The sequence below is a fragment of the Protopterus annectens genome, chromosome 7.part0, assembly GCF_019279795.1.
Source record: "Protopterus annectens isolate FY-2018-M chromosome 7.part0, PAN1.0, whole genome shotgun sequence".
Lineage (NCBI taxonomy): Eukaryota > Metazoa > Chordata > Ceratodontiformes > Protopteridae > Protopterus > Protopterus annectens.
This window is the reverse complement of record NC_056739.1, coordinates 1273530704-1273557602: the sequence shown is the minus strand read 5'-3', so window position 1 is coordinate 1273557602 and position 26899 is coordinate 1273530704. Positions and strand designations below refer to the sequence as shown.

The 26899-nt window shown below is 41.4% G+C and overlaps 1 protein-coding gene across 2 annotated transcripts in view; it reads right to left on the bottom strand.

Moving 5' to 3' along the window:
• Positions 1-26899, bottom strand: part of MAP2K5 (mitogen-activated protein kinase kinase 5) — a 3489187-nt gene that overhangs the window by 1101046 nt on the left and 2361242 nt on the right. For both annotated transcript variants that reach the window (XM_044077884.1, XM_044077885.1), the window contains 2 exons: positions 21515-21588; positions 20553-20603 (listed from right to left, as the gene is read on the bottom strand). In XM_044077884.1, the coding sequence (XP_043933819.1) occupies positions 20553-20603; positions 21515-21588 (125 nt within the window). The remainder of the gene's footprint in view (positions 1-20552; positions 20604-21514; positions 21589-26899) is intronic.

Here is a 26899-nt window from a genome sequence, read left to right as displayed (position 1 = left end):
CCGGTAAATTCGCAACCTCATAGCTGAAGCGGCAAACAAGATCTGGGTATCTGACGCCTAGCATTGTGGGATAGGGGAGGGCCTCGAGCCAGTAAATAGCTCTCAAGCTTTAGTATAAGGCCGAGTCGGAGCCGAGGATCAGCTCCAAACCCATCCAGCAAGAATGAAGGCGAGATTGACAACTTAACATCAATAAATCCAGTAGACAGTTTCTAGAATGACATTCACAATAGTATTCCCAATATCTTACTAATAAGGATTTTTGTACATTTAACCCTGCCACTAACTTTTAAAGATCTCCTTTCTTACTACTTATATGCTTATAGGTTAGTTAGTACTAGGTTAACTGCCATTGCAGGCCATTTTAAGCCAAGCCAATTATCCCATTTAAAAACAAAATCACCTTGAAGCAAGTAATGAACATGCATGACATGCTACCGAAACAGATTAGTCTAGGTTTGACCTCACACCACTTCTGATATTAAACAGGGTGGTAGCCCTGGTGCTGATATTAGGAATATGCATCCCATCAGCTTAAAAAAATTTAGGAGCACAGACCAACAGATGTTCTCAGCAGTAAAAGCCTTATGTCCCTGCACATCAGCTGTTGAGACAGGGAAATGGATATAGAGTATATAAAAGATACAGCCACAGGAACAATGCTGTACTACAGTGCTTCAATCTCCTCTCAAACAATAGGTGGGTTTTATATTACGTCTGATGGGGGTTAGCAATGACTCCTGGCATCTGAAAATGTGGATAGGTACCAGTGGAAGCCAATGGTGTGTTTCACAGGGTGCCAAACTACAAAGATTAGTTCTTAGCAGTAATGTTTCACTATGCAATGCCATACAGGGTATAAAGTCCTGAAACTCAGAAATCATTCTAGCAGAGGTTAATACCTTAAAGAAAAATGTTTTTCTTGACAGAAACGTTAAATCCACAAAAGAAGATGATTAAAAAGGTGGCAGAGTCAGATTTTTATGATAAAGTTTAAATTAAAAACAGAAAGGAATGCATGACATGGTTGTCTCGGGTATAATGTGCACATTTAGTGTTCATATTCATTTACATACTTTCTTTTGACAATGCTGATTCCACTAGACTTCTGGCTTGTTTCCAAGGGAAACCTAAGCTGGCATTTATGAACACTATGAACAAGTTTAGAAAGGACACCACATAAATTGCCACAGTCAAAGTACTGATAAGCACCACACACAAAACAGCAATAAGTTAAAGCTGTCTGACCATTTTAGTCGTGTCAGGTAGCGTGATTTCTGCAGGAGTCAAACTTCCACTCACAAGACAGATATTAGAGACTTTTTTCTTGATATATTGCCAACTCAGTACAGACATGCTATGGATATATATATATTACATTTTCTTCCCTGAAAAGAAAACCTATCAAATATTTACAGAAACCGAATATGATGGAATTCTTCATAGTGCTACACTGTAAAGAACATGGAAGTCTACTTTTGGTGCACATACATTCAGAGTTATTATCTTAAGCACTTTGACAATTCTTCGTAAACATTTCAGGGTACTACAAGTGGCAAGCCATGCTATAAACATCTTTAGTTATAGATACATATCCATTTATCTGTCTCTTATTTTCAAATTCTTATCTTGTAACTATACAACTCATCCTATATTTTCTTTTTCTAACTGTGCATATCGCATAACACTAGGCAAAATCTCTAAACATATTTCTTTCGTGGATAGAAAGTACAGTTGTGTCAGCAAACTTACTGTAAAAGGAGATATTCAAATGATCAGGGCTGCAGTAGCATTAGCTATATGGGTTATATCCTGTTAAGGATATAACAGCTGGCCAGCTTCCAAAGCTTTAGGGCACCTTACATACACCCAAAAAGTCAGTTAACTCAAGCTGAGCTGACTAAAAAGACAGGTATGGGCACCAAGCCCTTCAGAACTTTCATCCCAAAAGACAGAGGGAGGCTGAGCCTTGAAAGGACAATGCTAGGAACAACAAAAATAAGTATTCTCAACTTTGGTATAAACAAAACACACACAAAACAAAACAAGTAGGATGGAGGGAGGAAGCAGCTGCCGTAGCAATGATCATTTGAACATCAACTGTTATGTTAAGTTTTCTTACACATCTGTACCATGTTCATCATATTGATCACTGCTGCAGTAGCCTTAGCTATATGCACAGATTCCCTAACTTACTACAAGCATATACTCATACTCAGTAGCAAAAAATGGAACTCCTTACCTCTAACCACCAGAACTATTTCTAACCTACCTGTAAATGCTCCCTAAAAGAATACTTTACAAAATCATGGACCTGCTCTTGTGCCAATCCTGGCTGAACTTCCTCGTTATACTTCACTCACTCCCTTCAACCTAAGCCTCACCTCACAACCCTCTCCAACCTCCTACTTCTTTCTTTTCTTTTTCCCACTACCTTACCTTATTAACTTCATCTCAGCAGACCTTTACTCTACCACCCTCTTCCTTCCCTAGTCACCTAAGCTACTTTAAGACACCCTAACCTGCAGTCTCCTTATAATTGCCTTTTCTCTCCATCCCTCTTCCGCCTATAATCATAATATGAAGACCATCTATAATACTAAGGCATCAGACAATTTCTCTTCACTGTCTCTAATCATGTATTTGCTAATATCTTATATCTTATTAGAATTGTCTCATTTATTGCACACTAATCTATGTACCAAATAGTATGATTAATGAATATTTTCTTCAACTCGTGTTATTGTTTTTCATTGTACTCTAGTATGAAATGTTCTGTTTTTCTCATTACATTTTTCATTGCTATATTTTGAAGTGTAACATGATACTTTTTGATTTAAAATATCTGTAATTGAGTTTTAAAAGATTGTGATTGTGGAGCTTTTCTCCCAGGGCCTCTGCTGAAAATGGGCACTTTCTGGCCCAGTCCAAATTTCCTGCTAAACAAATGTCAAATAAATAAATACATTTGGGAGGTGGAAGGAGAAGAATCCAGCAGCCCCTGGAGAATGGTTCTAGCAAAGCCATTAAGTTTATAGTGCTTAGTAAAAAAATGTACAGAGGACCAAGTTGCTGGTTCTAGAAAACTTGTACAATTCAACCATTTCCACAAAGCCACAGATGAAGCTAAGACTCTGGTAGACTGGGCCTTGATCCTGACTGGAAGAGTTTTGACCCTGCTTGTAATAGTTTTGTTGTGGTGACTATAACAAAAGGTAACAGTGTCAAGACAGTCAATAACAAATAGTATGCTTTGACACAGGTTGTCCCTTCTTCTTACCTTACAAGAAATGACGAACTGATCAGAAGAACTGAATTATTTCATGCCATCAAGACAGCATCCAAATTATCTGTGGATATCAAAGTTATGGAGTATCCTTTCCCCTCATTTTTAGGTTCAGGAAAGAAAATAGGGAGATGGACAGTTTGACTTAAAGTAAACTCTGATACCACTTTAGGAATAAAATAAGGATTAATTCTAAAGAAACCCTGCCCCTCTGGAAAATGAGATAGGGTTGACTTACCAACCGTAAGAGCTTGCAACTCTGATAAGCTTCTTGCAGAGGTCAGAGCAATCAGTAAAACTGTTTTCCATGTTAGTGATGCTGAGCAACGATGATGAGGCAGCATACATGGCTGAGGTAGAGCAACTGATTACCTGGTGTGACAGTAACAACATAGCACTAAATGTGAACAAAACAAAGGAAATACTTGTGGACTACAGGGAAAAAATGCAAGAAACATTCTCCTTTAACCATCAGCGAAGAAACAGTAGACATACTGAGTAGCAGAAAGTTTCTTCGGGTGCATACTGGTGAGGACTTGCCCTCTTCTATCAATACAAATGCCATCATCAGGAAGGCACATCACAGGCTACACTCTTTGAGAAGGTTGAAGTGAGCAAAGATACCATCAACAATTCTCACAACCTTCTATAGGGGTAAAATAGAAAGCACCCTGACAATCAACCTCACAGAATAGTATGGAAGCTGTTCTATCTCTGAGCACAAGGCTCTCCAGAGTGTGGTGAAGGCAGCTGTGAGGATCATCAAGACCACCCTACCACCCATCTATGACCTGCACATGTCCAGATGTCAAGGCAGGGCCAAAGGAACAATTAAGGACTGCACCCACCCTGCTAGCATACCTATCATCTGGCAAGCATGTCCATAGCATAAGATGTAGAACTACAAGATTCAGAAACAGCTTTTTCCCCACAGACCATCAGACTTTTGAACTCTGACAACAATCACACACTCCATACCGACCATCTGCGCCCTCAGTTCAATGTAGAAGACCGCCTCAAATTTTGCAATAATTTGACTGCCTGTCTCAATCCAATATTAGTGCAATACTCAGTAAGTCAAACCAATTCACTGATCATCAGGGTAATAGTAAGGCCAGAGAAATTATAGTGCAATATCTAATGCTAGCCTGTAACTCGGTCATAGTGCAATATTCAATGTAAGTCTTTAATGCAATGTCTTAGCTCAGGTACTGTGGAATATTCAAACAAGAAAATAGATCACTGTATAATAAATGTTAAAGTAAGTTTAATTTATGTGCAATATTAGGATTATCTATCTAGACATCTATGGTATACAGTAAGTAGTTATATATGTATTAATGTCTTGTCATATTAAGTCTATGCCATATCTGCACATTTGAGTCCAGATATACGGAATTTCATTCAGTTTTTGCACCTGTGTGATTGTGAATGACAGTAAAGTTTACTTTGACTTTTGACATGAGATATGGAATTTCATTCAGTTTTTGCACTTGTGTGATTCTGAATGACAACAACATTTACTTGGACTTTTGACTTTGAAGAACCTCAATTCAGCCAGGTTAGTGGGCTCAAATGAAAGATTCTCTAACAAAAAATCCCAAGGAGGAACCAACAATTTTCTTGGAGGTCTCTTATGCAAAGCCCCTTTGAAAAACATTTTGATATGACAATGCATTGAAAGGGGAGAATCCATGGGCAGACATGCTGAAATGGCAGACAACTTTGACAGAGGGAGTCAGTAAGGTCATAGGAAAATATCTCAGGCAAATTTTGTAAAATGAGAGAACAACTAGCCCTGAATGGGTGCTGGTTATGTTGCTGGCACAAATTAGAAAACCTTTCAATTTGCTAATATAAGATTTTCTAGTAGCAGGCTTTCTTTCCTCTATTAGCACCTGCTGCATGTCCTTAGTAAACAGGTATCTAAAGGGAATTAAGACACTATCATCCAGGCAGTCAAATGAAGCTGACTGGAGTCAGGGTGCATAAAATACAGCTGATCTTGCAGGAATAGATCCAGTCTGTGAGGAAGATTGTGGTAATTGTCCCTGACCATTTCCAAAAGAAGGCAGAACCAGTGTTGCCTGGGCCAGAACACACATACCACAATGATCTTGAGGGATCCTTTTGGAACCTTTAGAAATACTCTGGATCTCAGTAGAAAGGGTGGAAAAAGTACACAGACACATCCCTGTTCAAGGAAAAGAAAAGGCATCTGTCTTCCAGGCCATCTTGCATGGAGTTCTGGAGCAGGATCTTGTCAGCTGACTGTTCAGAGAGGTGGCAAACAGGTTTACTCATGGAACTCCGCACATAGGATCAAATCTCAGAAGACCCCATGATCTAGTTTCCATTCATGAGGATCTGCTCTTGCCCTTCTCAGTGTGTCTGCTACACAATGTTGCCCTGACAGAATGTAAAATACCTTTGAGTGAGACTCTGATGTGATACTATATCCCAAGCTCACATGGCTAGCCTGTAAAGCTGGTACAACCTAGATCCCTGTGTTTGTTGATATACCAACTGACTATGGTATTGGACCAAAGATGATTCAGAAGGATTAATGCCTTGATCAAGGTAAGCATCTCTGTTGTATGTATGTGCTTGCACTTGTCCTTGCTGTCCCACACACCTTGCACTTTTATCCCTCCTGATACTGCTCCCCAAGCAAAGTCCAGACTGCTTTAGAACAAAGAATATTTGCTGTCTCCATCAAGTGATTTTTCTTCTGACAATCCCCAACACTGGGATTTGGAAAAAAATAAAGGATGTTGGTGCTGGGACCAGACAGACTTCAGATACCAGTGTATCTTTCTCATGTGCCATCTTTCCAGAGGTATCATGAGAATCATAGGTGCCAAGAAACCCCAAATCCTAAGGTATTCCCTCGCAGCAACCGAAGTCTGAGTGGAAAACCTTGGAAATAGATTTAGATATAGATCTATTTTTTCTTGCAGAAGAAAAGCTCTTTGAAATGAGGCGTTGAGCTGACACCCCAGGAACACAATCCTGTATGGAGGATTCAAAAAAGACTTTTGAATGTTCTCTTGGAATCCCAGCTTTTGTAAGAGATCTGTCATTCAAGTTAAAGATTCCTGACACTTGACTCTCTAAATATAAGCAAGTTGTCTAAACATGGAAATGTGGATTCTTAGCAGCCTGGAATGAGCTATAACTGGAGCTAGATACTTTGTGAATACTCTTGCTGCAGTGGACAGTCCAAATGTTAAGGCAGAGAATTAATAATGTGATCCGGACACACAAAAACCTTAAGAAATGCTTGAAGTCTGGATAAATACAAAGATGGTACAGATTGTGAACTGACAGTATTTTGAACTTGGGCACTATCACAGACAGGTTTAGGAAAGAAAGATCCAGAACTGGTCTCCAAGCACTTTCTTTCTTTGGCAATAAAACATCCTTGAATAAAAACCTTTACCCACCTAGGAAAGAGGGACTGGGATAGCATGCAATAAAGGATAGGAGGAAATAACAGTGTCTGGTCTGGTGAATGAGGGATTCCTTTCTGTAAAGTAGGAATTTCCTTCCACTGACATTTATAACCTCAATGAATGATCTTCAGAACCTATTTGTCTACAACTATTTATTGTCAAAGAGAAAAGTGGAGTTTCAGACTTTCTGGAAATGAAAAGGGGGTTTCCAGGGTAGGAGGTGGAGATAAGGTCAGTTAAATAGTATTTCTGACTTCTTCAACTGACCTTGGTTTTGGAAGGTTCCAGAATTTTTTTGGAATCCCTTGCCATTTCTTCTTAAATATCTATTTACCTGCATTTTGATAAGACTGTTTATTTTGTTTTTTGCCAAAAATTAAACGAGAGGTTAAAGAATCCCTTGACTGGAAAAGGAGGGCTGAAAAATTGTAAAAATTACCTTTATCAACATAACCCTTTCATCACTCTTTTTGATCACTTCTGCAGCAGAGGGGCAAAAAACTAAATCTCTGTGCAAAGGAGAATTTAAAAACACATTTTATCATCATCTGGGAGGTTCTGAGAATGCAGACAGGCAAACCTCCTCAAAACAGTACAAGTGGTCATAGTCGCTCGAGAACTATCAATAGAGTCATACACACACTGTAAACAATGAATAGTAACTTGTACAACAAAGTAAAGTAAATTATTTTAAGTGGATTTTTCCTCAGAAAAAGAACAAAACTGCAGACAAAACTCCTCATGCTTTCTTTCACAATAAGACAGAACAAACTTGAACATAGGAGCCTGACAATGCAAAAGTCTGTAAATCAAAGTTGCAGAAGCATACACTTTTTCACATACTTATCAATAATCTTCCCATCCTTCTCAGAAGAAGTAGGATTGGAATTAACCAAATGTAAAGCTTCTGGCTCAGGTTTGGAAATAGTGCATAAAAACTGAAGAAAAATAAGTTATGTACTCACCATAACATTCCATGTGAGTTGTTCTATCTCGCCTTCATTATTCACTGATGGGTTCGGAGCCGATCCCCGGCTCCGACACTGCCGTTTAGTAAAGCTCAAAGATTACCAGTAGCTCGAGACCAAGCCCCTTATTCCATGATGCACTGCTGGAATTACCTCAGATATTGTTTGCTGCGTGTACCATATCTTAGTAATAGGACTAATCTCCCCAGACAGGAAGAAACATTGAATAACCAGGATGAAGTCAGTCTCCAGGTCAATTGTCAGCCAGGTGGGGGAAGGAGGGAGGGACGTGAGAATGAAGGCGAGACAGAACAACTCACATGGAACGTTATGGTGAGTACATAACTTCTTTACGTGAAGTTGTTCAATCTCGCCGTTCATTCTTCACTGATGGGTAGCGTCCCTAGCACCCTAAATCCTGGGTGGCTCATGGGGAGTACATTTTTCAGGACTGTAGAACGAAAGGAAGTTCTGTCCCTGGAGGCCTTATCCACTTTGTAATGAGTGATAAAAGTGTGAGGCTTAGACCAAGTGGCTGCAGCACAGATATTATCAAGGGGTAACTTGCCTTGAAAGGCCGAAGAAGTAGAGACTGCTCTGGTTGAATGCACCTTCACTTTATGCAACAAAGGTCTATTAGCAGAGGGGTAAGTGTACGTGATACAATCTGAAAGCCACTTAGAAAGGGGTTGGTGTAGCCACTGGTCTACCTTTTCTGGCTTCAGAGAATGAAATAAAAAGCTGGTCTGACTTTCTGAAGTCTTTTGTTCTGTCCATATAATATCTAAGCTGTCTGTGAACATCAAGTTTGTGCAGCATGTATTCTAATTTGTTGGTATGGTTGGGGAAAAAAAACGGCAGCTCAATAACTTGATTGACATTTGTCTCGGAACATACTTTAGGCAAAAAGGAAGGGTTAGTCCTAAGGGATACTCTGTCAGGATGAAAAACATATAGGAGGGCTTGATAGATAATGCCTGAAGCTCTGACACTCTGCGGGCAGAAGTAATGGCTACTAGAAAAATAGTTTTCCATGACAGAAACTTGAGCTCACTAGATGATGCTGGTTCAAAGGGAGGAAGAATAATAAAGGATAGCATGAAATTCAAGCTCCAGGGAGAATAAGAAGTCTTCACTGGAGGTCTCATGTGAAAGGTGCCTTTAAGGAAGGCCTTGGATAACTGGTGTTGTATAATATTTAGTCCATCAATACCTGAATGAAAATCAGATATAGCTGCTAACTGGACCCTAACGGTAGCAGCTGCCGCTCCTTCATGAAAAATCTCAGTCAAGAATTCTAGTATGGATGACAGTGGAGCGTGGTAAGGATCAAGGTTCTTGTTAGAAGCCCAAATGGAAAATCTCTTCCACTTACTACGATACAATGTTCTGGTGGAAGGTTTGTGGGAGGCCAGTAAAATTTGACTTGTGCCATATGAAAGATTATGAAGCCTGGCTATATGGGGAACTGGAGCAGCCCAGCGGTTAGCTTCAGTGACTGCAAGGTTGAAGGTCCCCTGATGGGTGTGTCAGAAGGTCTGGAGCTGGGTCCAGGATCCATGGATCCTCCAAGAGATGATGATAAAGAAATGGAAACCAAATCTGCCGAGGCCAATGAGGGGCTATAAGAATGACAGTCCTTCCCAGCGACTTTGCTTATGTAAAAATCTGGGAATTGGGGGAAATGCATAGAGGAGACCCGGGGGCCAATCGTTTACGAATGCATCCCTCGGGGGTTTTCCTGGAGGGGGTATCAGGGCAAAGTAGCTTCTGCATTTGATGTTGATGTGGCTGGCAAAAAGATCGCAGCAAGGCTGGCCCCATTTGTGGAAAATCCTGTCCACAATCTCCTGTTTGAGGGACCACTCATGTGGCAACAAAAGTGTCCTGCTCAGCTTGTCTGATATCATGTTGGATCTTCCTGGGATGTGCACTGCCAACAGAAAGCGCTGGGATGACACAGCCCACTGCCAAACTTTGAGGGCTTCTCGGTAAAGGGTGTAAGACTCGGTCCCGCCCTGTTTGTTCAAATATCAGACCACTGACATATTGTCTGTCTGTCTCGCAATTGTCCCTAGAGGAAGAGAGTCCTGAAAGTACTGCAATGCGAGAAGTACCGCACTCATCTCTAGAACACTGATATGCAAATGTGACTCTTGATCCATCCATGTGCTTTGGGCAGTCTTTCCCTGAACATGCCCCCCCACCCTATCAGGGAAGCGTCCGTGGTCACAGTGGCTATTGGGGGGGGGGGTACAAAGGGACGTCCTATTGTGACATGTAGAGATGTCAACCACCACCGAAGATGCCTCTTGCAAGAGTTTGTAATCAGAATCATATGGTTCATTGGCAATTCCTGGTAAGACCATTGAGTGAACAGGAGCCATTGAAGAATCCGCATACGCATCCTCGCCAATGGAATGGCTAAAACTGCTGCTGCCATCAAACCTAGCACTTTTAAGACCTCTGCGGCTGGAACTCTGTTCTTTGAATCCAATGAAGTGATGTGTTGGCGAAGAATTGATACCCTTTCGACTGGAAGATGTAGAATGGTGGTTGAAGTGTCTAACTCTGCCCCTATAAAGATGATATGCTGCGATGGAGAAAAGGCAGACTTTCCGAAGTTGACCATAATGCCTAAGTGGTTGCAGAGTGTCAGAGTGGATTCTGTTGCCTTAATCAGTTGATACCTGGTGGTGGAGGTAAGGAGCCAATCGTCTAGGTACGGAAACACCTGGAATCCTAGACGCCACAGGTGAGCCGTGACCACTGCCATACATTTGGTAAACACTCTGAGGGCTGTAGTGAGACCAAAGGGTAGGGCTCGAAACTGGTAGTGACTGGCTCCCAGCCAAAAGCACAGATGCTCTCTGGATGGTCTGGCCATTTTTATGTGGTAGTACGCATCCTTAAGATTGATCAAGCACATCCAATTGTCCCTCCCTAAAAAGGGAAGTATGGACTGAAGCGTGACCATCCAAAACTTCTCTTTTTTCACAAATTGGTTTAGTCTGCTGAGGTCCAAAATGGGTCTCCAGTCCCCTGTTTTCTTTGGAACCAAAAAGAACCTTCAGTAAGTTCCGAATCCTGTTTGGTCTGCTAGGACTGGCTGGATGACTCTTTTTTTCTAGCAACTTGCAGACCTCTGTGGTTGCTTGTTCCCTGTAACTGGGTGGAACATCCGAGATTCTCTTTATGGGAATGGGTGGAGCGGAGAACGGTATGAAATACCCTCTGGAAATGATGCTTTGTACCCATCTGTTGTTTGTAATGTCTAGCCAGGCTTCTGGGTACAAAGATAAGTGACCCCCGACCACCTCCAGAGCAGGACAGTCAGGCCTCCTCTCAGGAGCGCTGGTAGGGTTGGCCAGAGAAGTGATCTGTCACCCTGGTGTTGCAGACCCCCCTCTGCCGTGAGGGCAGCGTCTTCCATTATTACCCCCTCCTCTGCCCCTGGAGGGGGGTTCTCCACGTGTGTCCTGAAAGGCTCCTTGGGATTTCCAGGACCACATCTTTCCTCTCCTTTGGCTTTTGGGATAAGGCCGAGTAGGGGTGGAAAAATGGACTCCGACGGCAGACACAGTCTCTCCCTCCTGTTCACACCTGGTCAATGTTTCCTTTACCTTTGGCCCAAACAAGGATGAGCCATCAAACGGGGTGTTTATGAATGAAGACTTGAAAGGCTCTGCAAAGGAACAGAGGTGCATCCTGGCATGCCTGCAAAGAGCAATCCCTATAACTGCAGCCCTACTCGAACCATCAGCTGCATATGATAAGAGATGCATGGACGAGTTCACAATGGAACTAAGGGTAGCAAGATGGGCAGAAACTATGTCAGAGATGCCTGCAGCTACAGTACCCTGAAGAGAATCTCCCAGCTCCTTAAGAAGATCTCTTTGCAGTCTGGTGAAATGGGTCAGTTAGTTCAGTAATTGAAGAGTGAAAGTCACTGAACTGAACATATGTTTCCCATATCGATTCATGATCCTGGACTCTCTGTTAGGAGGATGGATAGACGTGGAAGTTTCAGACAATTCCTTCTTGGTGGCTGCCGCCACCACCATGGCATCAACAGGAACTCCTTTAGACAGAAAGGATTTATCCACAGGGGCAGAAATAAACTTATTAGGCCTCTGAGGGACAGGCTCCATGGACTCCGGTGACTCCCACACCCTACGAGAGTGCAATTGCATAAGCTCATCATAGGGTGGAGACACCCAGGAGGTGGAAGGTTGAGATCCGAAAGCCTTCAGAAGAACTGACTCATCCTCATTAGGGCTTTTGGACTGCTAATCACCCCTCTGCCTAAGGATCTAAAGTATCTCCGCAAAGGAGATGTCCTCAGAGGGGGATCGAGGGGACCCTTATGACTCATTCAAGTCGGTGTCAGATGTCAAGGACTCCTGTGGGGAGTCCAAGTGCCTCCTCTTGCACAGTCTTTTTCAGGGGACTTCCTCAGTGGGAACTTCTGAGGAAGTCTCAGAAGAGCAGGGAGCACCCAATGGGGCTACCTGAGGCTCTGGGTCTCTACACTTGGGGTGACCGAAGGTAGCAGAAGCGGACACAAGCACTTTAAGGGAAACAGAGGCCAAACCTGGTGATGAGGAAGTCTTTGCAGACAACACTCACCTCATGGCTTTGAAAGCATCACGGCTCCAATAAGAAGGAGTCGACAGACCCAAAGGGACCGCGATCCCCTCCCGCACCGATGCCGTGGGCTCCGAGCCCAAGGTAGGAGCCGAGCTCACCTGAGCCGAAGCCCCGAGAGGAAGAGTCGGCACTGACAAGTCAGTGCGACTATCCTCCATGGATCCAACAGGGGAGCATCGGCTCCTAGAGTCCCCGGTAGGCACCAAGGACGTCCGAGCAGATGGAGCCGATGACACTGGAACAGCCGGCGGCTCCAAGGGTTCTACAATCATCAAGTCAGCCTCCTCCAGCTCTGAAGGACCAGTACGTCTCAGAGGAGGAGTAGTCAAATCAGGAAGTGTGGTCTTCGGTTCCAACACCCAGGTCGGAACCGACAGCAATTTAGCTAGGCCTGATGCCATTAACAGCTTCTGTACCAGTCGATCCATATCAAAATCTGAAAGGCTAACAGAGGACCTGGTAGAAAGCACCAATGGTGCCGACTGGAGAAGTGGAGAAGAGGGAGTCTCGGAGACTGGTTCCAAGCCAGAGTCCCGGCTCCGAAAAGAACAGACTGTCGGCTCTGAAGGCTGTGGAGCCGAAGTCACAGTATATTCCACTTTTTTGATTTTTTTGCTTTAGACTCTGAGTAAGATTTTGAAGATTTGCTGGCCCCATCCTGTTCAGACAAAGCTTCTACAAAGAGGTGCTTAAGGAGACCTCGATCTATAAGTTTCCTCTTCCTCTCAGCCAGCACCCTAGTAGAAAAGGAGTGGCAGATACTGCAACTCCTGAAGGTGCACCTCACCCAAACAATAAACGAACTGAAGAACTATCAACAAGTGTTATGATCAAAAAAATACACTATCACAAACAAAAGCCCAAAGGGGCCACTCTAGATATATATAAAACACAATATAGAATTTTAATATATGCTCCTAAACTAGTCTACACTACTACAGGCCAAGGGCCAAGAAGCAAAAAAGTCACGAATAACGTGGCTAGAAGCAAAAGCTATAAAAGGGAAAAGGGGAACACTTCTAAACAACGGTCTAAATATATCTAAGAATATATATGTATGTATATATATATATATATATATATATATATATATATATATATATATATAAGAAAAAATAAAGAAAACTTGCTAATATGTAGAATATCCCATAAAAAGTCTCGAGCAACACTGGAAACCAAGAGATCAGTGCCGTGGCAAACTAGATCTGAGGTAATTCCAGCAGTGCATCATGGGATAAGGGGCTTGGTCTCGAGCTACTGGTAATCTTTGAGCTTTGCTAAACGGTCGTGTTGGAGCCGAGGATCGGCTCCGAACCCATCAGTGAAGAATGAACGGTGAGATTGAACAACTTCACATCTTTATACATCTTATCTCCCTTTCTAGGGGCTGATAGCGGACTATCAGGATAATTGTAGGCAGTAACATAAACAACCACCAACGCTAACAGAACTGGAGGAATAGGTGAATATTATGGAAATTCCTTCTGTAACAACTCAAAAAAAAAAAAAAATATATATATATATATATATATATATATATATATATATATATATATATATATACTTGTTTCCTGCCTTTCTGAACTAGTATAGTCCAGTTTTCAGGTTATTGCTGAATTCAGGGCTGTGTTACAAGTTTATGTGTTGCCCATACCTTACTTGGATAGAAAGAAGTTTCTCTGTTCACCTGTGAGAGAGGGTAGCTTTGAGCAGCCTATCTGTCCCTGGAAGAGTGGTTTCAGCCCAGAAGTTAGTTTATTGGCCATTTTGGGCTAATTTCTATCTCTTTCATTTCTGTGCTATAAAAAACGCATTTGAGCGGTTTTGCGCACCGGGCAGCTGCGGTGAGCTAGGGTTAAACTATTTCCGGCTCCACGAAGTCTACTCTTCAATTTTTCCCTTGGAACTAGACAAACTTTCAACTTAAGCACTCAAATCATTCATTTAACAGCCCAGCACTTGCTCAAAACTCACAACAAGCACTAATTAACCCTAGCACTAGACCTCCCTATACTGTCCAGGACAAGGCTTTCTATTCGTCCCTAGAAGCCAATCAGTAAAACAGCTCACTTTACCTATTTAGGCATGTCCAAAGGGCATTTTCAGGTATATTCTCCAGTGCAACTGGTGAATCTGGGCATTTTGAGGCAATGTTACAACTGCCTCATGTACACAGACAACCCTCTCCTCCTACTACCAAACACTAATATATGCGAGAGATGCAATTATACAGCCAAACTGGAGGCAAAGCTCTCTCAATCCAAGACTGGAACTAACAGTTAAGAGGAGAAGGAAAATACTTGCAACACACCACTAGTCTCACACAGACCTACTAAACCAACATCGGCAAATGACACACATAAATACACAAAAACATACTCGGAGGCTCTAAATAAAAATCTGCAAACGCAACAGAGACCTCCAAAGTAGACACCCAAGCAACCTCCACACCCCATCACAAACCATGAAACACAAACTTCACATAATCAGTGTGCCACGCAATCACAGCCCTTAAGGCAAAATAACATACCCAACAAACTAGTAATAGGTGACTCTATAGTCAGGCACACTGATGTCCCACTAACTATGGTGGACAAGGAGAAGGTTACAGTTAGCTGCCTGTCGGGCGTCACGATCCACCACATGACACAAGCACTCAAGTCGCTCCAGAACAAGTGCAAATACGACTCTGTCATTGTCCATGTTGGTGTGAATGACCTGAGACGTACCTCCCTAGACTACATGAAAAGAGACATGGAAGAGCTCTCTGATCACGTAGCCCAGGCCGGTATGACCCTGACCAGCATCCTGCCCTCACCAAGAATGATGCCACAGTATAAAGAAAAAATGATCAATTTCAACAACTGGCTAAGTTTCTGGTGTCATTCAAAGGGGATCCAGTATCTGACCGCCTGGGATGACATGCTCGACAAGCCACGTTGCTTTGCAAGAGATGGCTTGCACCTGTCACCCTTAGGCTTTTGAATACTGGCCAAGGCTTTTGCCGCCCCCGCACTGCCTTTTTTAGGCAAGGTTCAAAAGACAAACCCACCACCGTAAATAGCACAAGTAACCAAAAACTAAGGGTAATGCTACTCAACGCCAGAAGTCTAAACCTCAAAATGCATGCACATGAAGCACTCCTCAGCATGGAGAACATCGATATCTGTGCAGTAACAGAAACCTGGTTTAAGGCTCCAGAGAGCACCGCAGCACTACCAGGCTATAACTCATACCATACTTTTCGGCCACAGAACCCAGACCGAAACACAAAAGGTGGGGGTGTACCCATATTCATCAAGGATGCCCACACCTCCATGTTAGTGGCACAGCACAATGCCTCAGAGATCATCCATGTACAACTAACAACGGGCCAAACTGCAATTCAACTTGTAGCTTGCTGCAGATCACCCACCATGACCCAGGACCCCATTCCACATTTCTGGAGACACTGGAAAATATGAAGGTCCTACCAAACGCCCTAATATTGGGTGATTTCAATTACTCAAACATTAACTATGAGAACTACTCAAGTACTAACTCCCTTGCCCAACGCTTCCTAGAATTTATAAACTCTAACACCCTGGATCAACTGGTCAACACCCCCACCACAGGTGACAACATATTGGACCTGGTCATCACCAACATGGGCGACCGGTGTTCTACACCGGAGGTCATCCCCTCGCTGGTTAGATCAGACCATAGACTAATCACTCTGGATATCCACATTCCGCCCCCACCCCCAATCAAGGAAACCACCATGAAAACCTTTTCAAAAGCAAACTTCACGTTACTTAAGACAGAGGTGGAAAGGTTCACAGCCCCCATGCTAAATGACAACGCTGTCCAAGCTGCTGAATCCCTTACAAAGGGACTCTATGAGCACCTGCAAGAATGCATGGATCGTGCTATCCCAAGCAAAACCAAGACTCACTCCTCCAAGAAAAGGAAACCAGTCTGGTGGACCCCTGCCATAAACAAGCTATACAATAGAAGGAGAAAACTAGTACAGAAAAGAGTAAAATCCCAAGAAGGAAAGACATCCCTGATCAGTATCAGCAAGAAACTACAATCCCTCATAAAATCATCCAAGGCTAGCTTCGAAAGAAAACTTGCCAAGGATTCCAAAGATAAACACAGAGCGTTCTTTAGCTATGTCAAGAACCTAATTGGAAACTCTCAGATCTGCTCTGAATTAGTGCAGAATGGCACAAAATACACTGAACAGACTGCTATTGCCAACATTCTGGCAGACAGGTTTAGTGCAAACTTCACCCCCCTCTCACCCCCCTAAAGGGCCCATAACCATACCAGAAGAATGTAGAGCCCCAGCAATCACTGACACACAGGTTAAAACACCCCTATCCAAAGCCAAAAACACAGCTTCAATGGGACCGGATGATGTCCCATGCTGTGTCTTACATGGACTCTAAAATGAACTAACCCTCACCTAAACACACTGTTCAAACTTAGCCTCTCTACAGGCTACGTACCCATAGAGTGGCACACAGCAACAGTTATCGCGCTCCATAAAGGTGGAGCCACAACGGACCCCGGGAACTATCGCCCTATAAGCCAGACTAGCCTGGTCTGCAAGGCTATGGAGCGCATCATCATGGAACTCATTAACAGAGACACTGGGAACCTCAAAACATTGGACCCTACCCAGTGTGGTTTTAAGGGCAGATCATGCCTCCTAAACCTGGTGGACTTCTCTGAGACAGTTGCCAAGGCTTTAGACGAGGGAAAGGAGGTCCACACAGCCTACCTAGACCTCGCCAAGGCTTTCAACACCATTCCCCATTCTGGTATTATAGACAAGTTCATCAGCCTGAACATAAACCCCTATGTCACGAGATGGGTTGCCAATTGGCTCATGGACAGAATCCATACGGTGAGAGTTGCAGGCTCTAGGTCCGACTCTAAACCGGTTACAACTGGCGTCTTCCAGGGCTCAGTCCTGGGACCTCTCCTGTTCGGTATATACTTCTCAGAGGTACAGGCAAGCACAGGAGGACTATGGCTGACCAAGTTCGCAGACTACTGCAAACTGGGGGGCATAATTGACTTTCCGGCTGATACAGACATCCTCTAGAAGGGTCTCACTGAGACGGATACCTGGTGTCAAAATCATGGCCTCAAGCTAAATGCCAAAAAGTGCATAGTCATCTCCTTTGGAAAAAACAAAGTACCCATGAACTACCATATATGTGGTAGTCCCCTAAATACAGAAAATGTAATAATGGATCTGAGGCCCCTAGCAGATAGTAATCTCTCCTTTGATAATCATATTGCCAAGGTGGTTAGAAAATCCTTCTATGTGGCCCACCTAATCAAAAAAGGGTTCGCATCTAGAACAAAAGAGGTTATTGTGCCCCTTTACTAATCACTCATCAGACCCATCATAGAGTGCAATGGATGTACCTTACAAGACACCTGCAAAAGCTGGAAAGGAGGATTACTGGCCTCAAACAGATGCCCTATGCAGCCCGACTGAAGAAACTCCAGCTGTACTCAGATGCATACCGCTTACTCAGAGGTGATCTCTGCCTGACATACAAGGTCATGTCCAACCCAGAATTGATGGACATGCTCCACCTAAAAAAAAACAAATCCCTGAGAGCCACACGCTCTAGGGACCTATACCTCACCATAACGATAAATAGGACTTGCTGGAGGGATAGATTCCTGTCCCAGAGACTCCCCATGCTTTGGAAAAGGATTCCAATCTACATTAGGCAGAGCCCCTCACTAACGCTCTTCAAGAGAAACCTTGACGAGTGGATGGAAAACAGAAAATTTACCCAGGGGATCAATGCAGTGGCTCTGCTGGACAGAGGCACAGGAACTAATAGCTCTGTGGACAGAGGCACAGGGAACTAGTCTAAGGGGGCGGCAAAAGCCAACACATTCTGGCTAGGCTTACAGATTCCCTCGGGCAGATAGCCTAGTACTTACCTATGAACCTATAGCATTTTCTGAGGGACTGAGAAACCTCAGTGTTCTCCCATTGAAAATACTGCCACATTCTGAAAACAGATTCAGAGAAAGATAAACCCTCACTGGATAAATCAGAAACTGAGCTCTCCACTGAGTCTGAATTAGAATTCTGAAGAAAAATCCCTCTTGTATGTCCCCTTATCTTCCTGTCCGGATTCAGAATCTTAAATCTCTTCAGGAAAAGAGGTCTCTCTCTCTCTCTCTCTCTCTCTCTCTCTCTCTCTTTTACCAGAAATTGTTTTATGAGAAGGATCAATAGCCTGAATTATACCCTGAGCCAGACCTAATAAAATTACTCTCATCCAAAGAAATTTAAGGAGGAGTAGATGCATACTTATTTTTCTGTTTCTTTTTGACACGACAAATGGGACCAATAGTGTTATGAACGATAGCAGCAGCATTCACAGAGATGGTTCCAACATTATGAGAAAACAGGGAAGCGCTCCCTGTGCACTCATGCAGGACAGACAACAGTGGTTTTCCCTTGCACAATGAGGGGACTCCAACAGCCACAGAGGACATGGTTAATCCTCAGTCCATGGTGGCTGTAGGTGCTACACCAAAGGGAATCCAGGTTGTCTGAGGTACAATTAATGGCCAGAGCAGAGTCAGCTCCCTGCAGCTGAAGTAAACTGCTAGTCTGCCGTGGTATCAGAGGCTGCTTGCTTAATTTATTTATTTTTGTGGCAGGAAGGACTGACCATCTGACTGACAGGTTGTTCCATAGTCAAACCGAAAATAGTGCATTTTTCTTGGTGAAAAAAAGCAGCAAAGGCCAGTAAAAATGTAAGGTCTTTAAATGCCTTTTGTTCAAATAAATACATAATAAAAAGCACTTTATTTTATTTTGGGGGCTGGCAAAGTGTTTTAAATAGAATTTCCTCACAGAAAAAATGATTTTCAAATACTGTAAACTTTTAAACCGACAGGAAAAAAGAATGCTCACATTTTAAGGTACAATAGTACCAGTAACAGTACCTAGTCAGCTCAATCTAACTGATGATTTGGGTGCATAGAAGGTGCCACAAAGCTTTGAAACCTAACTGGCTTTTTAGCCTTGGCAGGATACAACCCATATAGCTAAGGCTACTGCAGCAGTGATCAATATGATGATTATGAAACAGCAACACTTTATGATTTGCTATGTAAAACTGCCTATTATATAACTTTTATACTTTGTAATGAAACTGTGTGTTAAGTGTTACCAAATTGCCATTTTTATGCCATACTGTATTTGTACAAATAAGTGTGAGCTTTCTCCCCGAGTCCCATCTCTCAACAAAATTACCTTCCCAGTGGTGGCTAACTACTTCAGTGAAGCAAAATAAAATATAAATAATAAATAATAATAGTAATAATAACTTAAATCAATTAAAAATATGATCAGTTATTTGTGACTCACACATATTTCTACAATATACAAATAATTCTTACACAATATAGTCACTTTTTATTGAAAAAGTGTGCCCCTTGCATTGTTGTATTAATGCAGAAGTGCATTACATTTAACAGTCATAGAGTGCCACTAAGCTAACCACCCAAAAGCATATGAATTTGCACATTGCCTTAGTTTCAATTTGCACAATTTGACTCCCCAGTGTTTATCAGAATTTCATCGGCTACACTAGAACATTGCTTCAAATGTCACTCCTGCACTTTGCTTTCACCAATGGTTTCCATATTTGAAAGCTTGAGGCATCTTTGAGTCTGACGGACCATTGTTTTTCACTTAAACGTAATTTGTGTGTTAAAATGCTGAAAGTTGCTTATCATACAAAGAGGTAAATGATTACTGACTACAGTTATGGTTCCCCACACCAATATATTGTGCCCAACAGCATAATTTGCATACAAGACCAGAAGACAAATGTATTGTACAGAAAATAATGCTTAAGTAGCATATATATATATATATATATATATATATATATATATATATACACACACACACACATACACAAACACACACACACACACACACACACACCATTTATGAAAGTTCTGAAAATAAAGGAGAGAACAACTATTCTACAACAGCTGTGTTATAACAGTTAACAACAAAATGTGGAAGAATGGACATATACTGTAAAATAACCAACTATAACTGCAATATATTTCTGATTTTGCTCACATTAAGGTAATATTTCTGATACATTCTGTTTCTGGCATTTAACTATTACAGTATTCACTTACCGCCATATAGGCATTTGTTCCAACATAAGTCTTGGCTATAGAATTTACAAGCTGAAAAAAAAATAACATTTTTGTTGTCATGAAAAATGCTGCAAAGCAGTTCACTCAGAACTTCATAAAAAGAAAAACTTATCATCATGTAATTACAACAATGCATTTCCAAGAAATGTTTCAACTTCCAAACTCATTTACCACAGGATTATTTAACACTGACAAGGGGAAATGAGTTACACAAAATGCCTATATCGTTACTGAAATCCCAGACAACAGCATATGAAATGTCAATTAATAGCAAGATGGGTAAAGAATTTGCCAGTTAGATAGCTCAAAAAGTGAGTGATGCCACGTGTGCAGCCTAAATGAAATGAATGCTGAATACGCTTGGGGTAACAGACTCTGACAACTTCTAATACATTGGTGACCTCCTGATTTTCTACTGTGTTTGTCATAGAGTAAAGGTGACGGCAATGCAAATCAACACCAAGGCAAGCTCATGGGTCACTATCACAGCAGGTCTCAAGGGAGCTTCAAAATGGAAATTAATTAAAATTTGAAGAGCACATTGTAAAGACTTTCCACTATTGCTACTCCCCACTGTAATTTTTTTTTACTTGTGTGGGCCATTTGGGTTCCCAAAGCACAGCTCCTGTTCTGCCCTCCCCTATTGTCTGGCCAAACACTTTCATACCATAGCTGCATATCAATGAAGTATGCTATTTGTGAGGAGTAATTACAATATCAGCAGTTTTTACTGTCATTAAACAATGAACAATCATTTTCTGATGAAGCAAAGTTGCCCAGAGAGCAACAATGAATAGATGAATAGCAGTAGTCCCAGTCTAGAGAGGCTTGTTGAAGCTTTATTTGAGAAAAGCCAAGTGATTTGAATATAGACATAAAACCTCCACTCCACCCGCCCCCCCACACACACAAAGAGATAGTGTTATGACTGCAGAAATTACCTGAGTGCTGACTCCAAAATCACACAATTTGACTTGTCCTCGTGTGTTCACCAGCATGTTTGAAGGCTTTACATCTAAAAGGAACAGAAAGGGCTTTTGGAAATCCAGATAAACATCTTTTTCTACGAAGCACAAAATGTTAATACTCATGTCTGTAACTATACTTTCAGAAAGATGACAGAACCTTAAGAACAATTCATACAAATATATGAGGTGTTTAAACTGTTACACAGCTTTAACTATGATGAATTGATGCGCATATTCAAGATGTACAGGTTACAGATTAAGTTTCTGACATTTATTAATTTCGATGCAGTCAATATCTTCCCTCATTAAAGAATTCTGAATGAAGAACAAACTCTAGAAAGTATATTTATGAAAAGGAATGCTCACGTTAAAGCAAGACATTTATTATTATCCCTTTTCAGTCTAAGAATGCAAGTCAATCATTTGCAGAATATGTGTGTTAAAAACTTGGCTCACTGACAATACAATCTGTACAATACTAGCACAAAGATGCACAATGCAACTGTCTACAATAATAGCACAAGGCATTTTGATATTAATTTCACAATGTTAATGCCCAAAATACACTGCCAAACTAGCTCTTTAGTCCAAAGCAGCCACATCAAATATCTTGCATAAAAGTTTTGAAAGCCATGTTCTAGAATGGCCCATTTTCTATAATAAGGCCTGATACACACAAAAAAATTATATTATAAATTAATTTAGTGAGGCACCAAGACTTCTACATTTTTATCAGAGGAAGCACTATTTCTAAGAGAAGGGTACTACTGCTTAGAAGGCAAATAGATCTACTTTTAGGATATTTCAATTTTGCACTAGAAGTGAGTAGAAGCACAGAGTGAAAGATGGCTGTGGGCATTGTCCTTTACAGGTTTGCTCTTCAACACTGGCATATTTTACTACTGTGCTGACAAGAACTTTTGGAGAGCTGCTTGTTTAAAAGGAGACTATTGTTAAAAGGAATGTCTTGGATGCAATGAATACATGCGCTGTCACATGGACAGTGTCTCAGCCATGCTTGAGTGCACACGGGGCTGAGGGAGGAATTGAGGTATATTTTCCAAAATTGAAGAACTCTACCACAAAACTTTTCCTACTAGTTTGATGCTGAATGCCTATACTGGTCTGTGAGGCTAGTAGAAAGAAAACTCTATAATTTACTGTAGGCAAACATATTAAAATGATTTTCAGAAACTTGCCTATTTTATGGTATAAATAGCTGTGTTAACAGGTAGGACGTGTGGCAAATTAAAGTGAAATTCTTACATGGGACATTGGTATAGAAACAAAAAAACATCCTAATGTAGTTTTTTTTTCAGACTCTAAAACATTATTAAATCCCAACAGCTTATTATGCAAAGATAACTGAGTTTGAAGCATACAGTGATTTAGCCAGGAAACTCATTGTCTTTTAATATTTAGTATGAAGAGTCTGACAGCAAGTGTAATTTTTTTAAAAAACTTAGTATATAATATCTGTAGGAAGCTAAGCAGTTACTGCATGTGATTGTTCATAAGGAATGCAAGGGAAATACTAACTTACTGCTTTGTATTATTTTGATGTACAACATGCTTCACAGAGATATTGTAAATTGGTTGTGCATCATATTTCTGATCTTGTTGAACGTTTAGATCACTTGTAACTGCTGGATACATGACATGTGTCTGTACAGCTTGGAATATCAACACTACTGAAATTATTTTGTAAAATGTAGTTCTGGTTTAAGGAAGTGGTGTAACAGTGTGAGTTATCCATGTGTATTTTGATGTAGGTTTGCGTGTACACAGCTGACTGACAGGCTTTAAAAGATGCTGGCCAGAGTAACATGGCCCTTAAGAAATTAAAGACTCTGCACTCAAATTCTGTCTCATACATTACATCAGTGATATGGGCAACATAAGTTAAGTTACCAACTGCAATCTGTTGCTTTTGCTTCTTGAAGTGGCTGGCTGCTTGCCTCCATTCAGTTAATTCAAAATATTATGATATTTTACTTCTCCAAATGTTTTATTTTATTAAACTGCAGTTGCTACAACATGGTTACATGTCATGTCTACAGACTTTGCATTACTCACACTTAAACTTGCTGAATGGGTTCGTATATGGACCATTAAAAAGTACTTTAAGCAATGCTATATGGAAGTTAAAAATATCTTGCGTACATTAAGCTGCCTTTAAGTATCAGTCCCATACTGGCAATGCTGAATATTTTTGTCAATATGGTCAATAAGGATGGCCATATTTAAATGAAATGCTTGTTATCTCTGGGGTGCAGGCTAAACTAATTGGTGCACAGATCTGGAACTGCATTGTACTATTACAATTAAAATTGCTTTACTTGGAATAGTAGTTTGCAATATATAGCCATGGGGTCCAAATTGGCCCCAGCATATGCGAACTTGGTCCTCAGTGCCTGGGAAATGGATAAGGTTCAACAGCACCATAATGTACAGGCGTTATATTGATGACGTCTTTTTTATCTGGAAGGGGGACAGACTTTCTCTGAGCAATTTTCTGGAAACCCTTTTCCAGAGTCTGGACTTCCTGACCCTCACGACACTCAATTCCTGGATATCCACCTCACTATAGACCCGGAAAGTGGACAGTTTGACTCCAACATCTACCGCAAGCCCACTTTCCGGAATAACTATCTAGAGTTCAACAGCCAGAATCCCCATTTCATGAAAAAGAATATTGTAAAAGGACAATTCATCCGGTTATCCAGACTAATTTTTAGGGACGAGGTTTTCATCAAGGAAGGTTTTTACCTCAGAAACTTGTTCTTAGAAAGAAAATACCCAGAGTATTTAGTGGACAACCTGTTCCAAGAGATCATACAGCACAGACACTCCAGGTACCCACCAATCCTGGAAAAGGGATTCACAGCAAGGGCACAGAACGGACCAAACAGAAAGGACTGGGTGTCAAGTTTCCCCCTTCCAATTTCCACAGATATGTTTGGAATCAGAGGGGTCCTCACCAACAATTGGGACATCTTGGAAAAAGAAAAAGGTCTGACAAAGTTACTTGGGACATCCCCGAACTTCTGTTTCAAACGAACCTCTTCTTTTGGAGGTGCGTTCGAGAGGAATAAAAGTCCATCCCACAGAGTGAAGTATCGACAGAACCTGGAATGTCTGACTGCGGCAAGTGTGTTGCCTGCGTACACATACGAAAAGACAACAACGTCACCTTCCCGCACTGCAACAGAACTGTCAGGCTACATGACTACTACGACTGCAACACAAAAAATGTAGTCTACTGTGCTTTCTGCAAACACTGCGGGAATTTCTATATCGGCAAAACGAATAGAAAGCTGAGTAGCCATACTAAAGAACACAATGCAGCAATACACAAACAGGACAGTTTGAATGCCTTGGCTAAACACAGTGCTATTTGCCCAAACTTCACAGGATTCAAATTCACAGCGCTGGAAAAAATAACAGAATTTGTAGGGGACATGGACACATTCCTGCAAGTCCAGGAATTAAAATGGCAGATAGAACTGAGAGCTGATGTCTATCCAGGTCTCAATGAGACACTGAACATTAAATGTGCACTTAAATGGTACAGAGAATGAAATGTGATAGGGTTTGAAGAATTGTGCAAGAGGATTTAATGTGTTTATGGATTTACAACTGTGCAAGTGAATATAATGTGTTTCCTCTCTCTCTCTGACTTGCCTCCCCCCTACCCCCCTACACACACGATCCTAGTCACCAGGCTAGCCCCCGCCAACAACCCCCCCGGTCTCACTTTTCACACAGCCATTCAAGGGGTGATACCATCTGCACTGACAGTCTTCTGGGACACTCTATTATTCATATTCTCCTACCCATCAAACCCCAGCTCCACACTCCTTGTCATGGGTGGCCCCCTAACAGCCCCCACCCTCAAGTCCACATCGCATTCCTCACACTCCTCCATCAGGTGGCATACCCAAACATTCTTTTCAAAGTACGTTTATTCTTATATCTAAACCTAGGTCTCCGACCAATAACACTCTCTATCTGTGGGTCAGTCAGAAGTACATTCCAATGTTTGTTAAAAATGTCATAAATATTCTTATTATCTATCTCTGGAAAATTTCTGCATCTCTCAACATTAGAATGATCAGAAAAATAGAGCTTTGCTCCTCAGAGAGTTTAAATCAGACAGCCCTTCATTCAGGTCATACTGACCATACGCTCGCTATCTTTAAGGTTTAATAATTCTGAAGAGAAACCTGCACCTCCACAAAAACATCCAAAAATGTTATCTTCACATAGTACTTATGACAACAAATTGATAGGTCTTATTTGTCTGTTTTTAGAGACAATCCTTGGAAGTAATATTTTCCTATTTGAGGAGACCCCTTTCATACAGCGTGATGGCATGGCTATGGGCACACCTTGTGCCAATAGCTACGCCAACATGTTTTTAGCTCTTTGGGAAGAGGAAATACTATGTTCTATGGAATTGTTTCATAGACATGTATCTTTTTATAGGCGTTTTGTGGATGATGTATTTTTAGTAAGAATCTGTTGGATAGATTTGTGGAATGGATGAACAGTGTCACTAGTTATTTAAAGTTTACTATGTTTTCATCGGCAGTGAAGATAACATTTTTGGATGTTTTTGTGGAAAGGTTGAGTGATGGCTCCTTTAATACAGGAGTATTTAGGAAGGAATGTCACAAGAACACATTCTTACACAGACAAAGTATGCATCCGAATTGTGTGTTCCGTAATGTGGTGAAGGGGCAGGGAATGCGCATCTCTAAATTGAATAATACTGATGCAGGTTTCATAGTTCATAGTTAGTTCATAGGTTAGTACTACGCCAACTGCCCTTGCAAGCCATTTTAAGCCTAGCCAATTATCCCTTGTGAGACTCAAACCCTGCACTTTGTGCTTGTAAGGCAAACACCTTAACCGTTAGGCCACCCTCCCAGAATTCTCTTCAGAATTATTAAACCTTAAAGATAGATTTACACAGTGAGGGTATGGGTCAGTATGACCTGAATGAAGGGCTGTCTGATTTAAACTCTCTGAGGAGAGATAGAGCGAAGCTCTATTTTTCTGATCATTCTAATGTTGAGAGATGCAGAAATTTTCCAGAGTGTTCTGAGATCAGGATACCCATGTTCTATACTATAGATAAGAAGAATATTTATGACATTTTTAACAAACATTGGAATGTACTTCTGACTGACCCACAGATAGAGAGTGTTATTGGTCGGAGACCTAGGTTTAGATATAAGAATAAACGTAATTTGAAAATAATGTTATGTTATCAAAAAACTAGAGATAGATCTGGTGTTAAAACAGGCACTATTCCTTGTGGTACGTGTAATTTTTGTACATACATAAATAGTG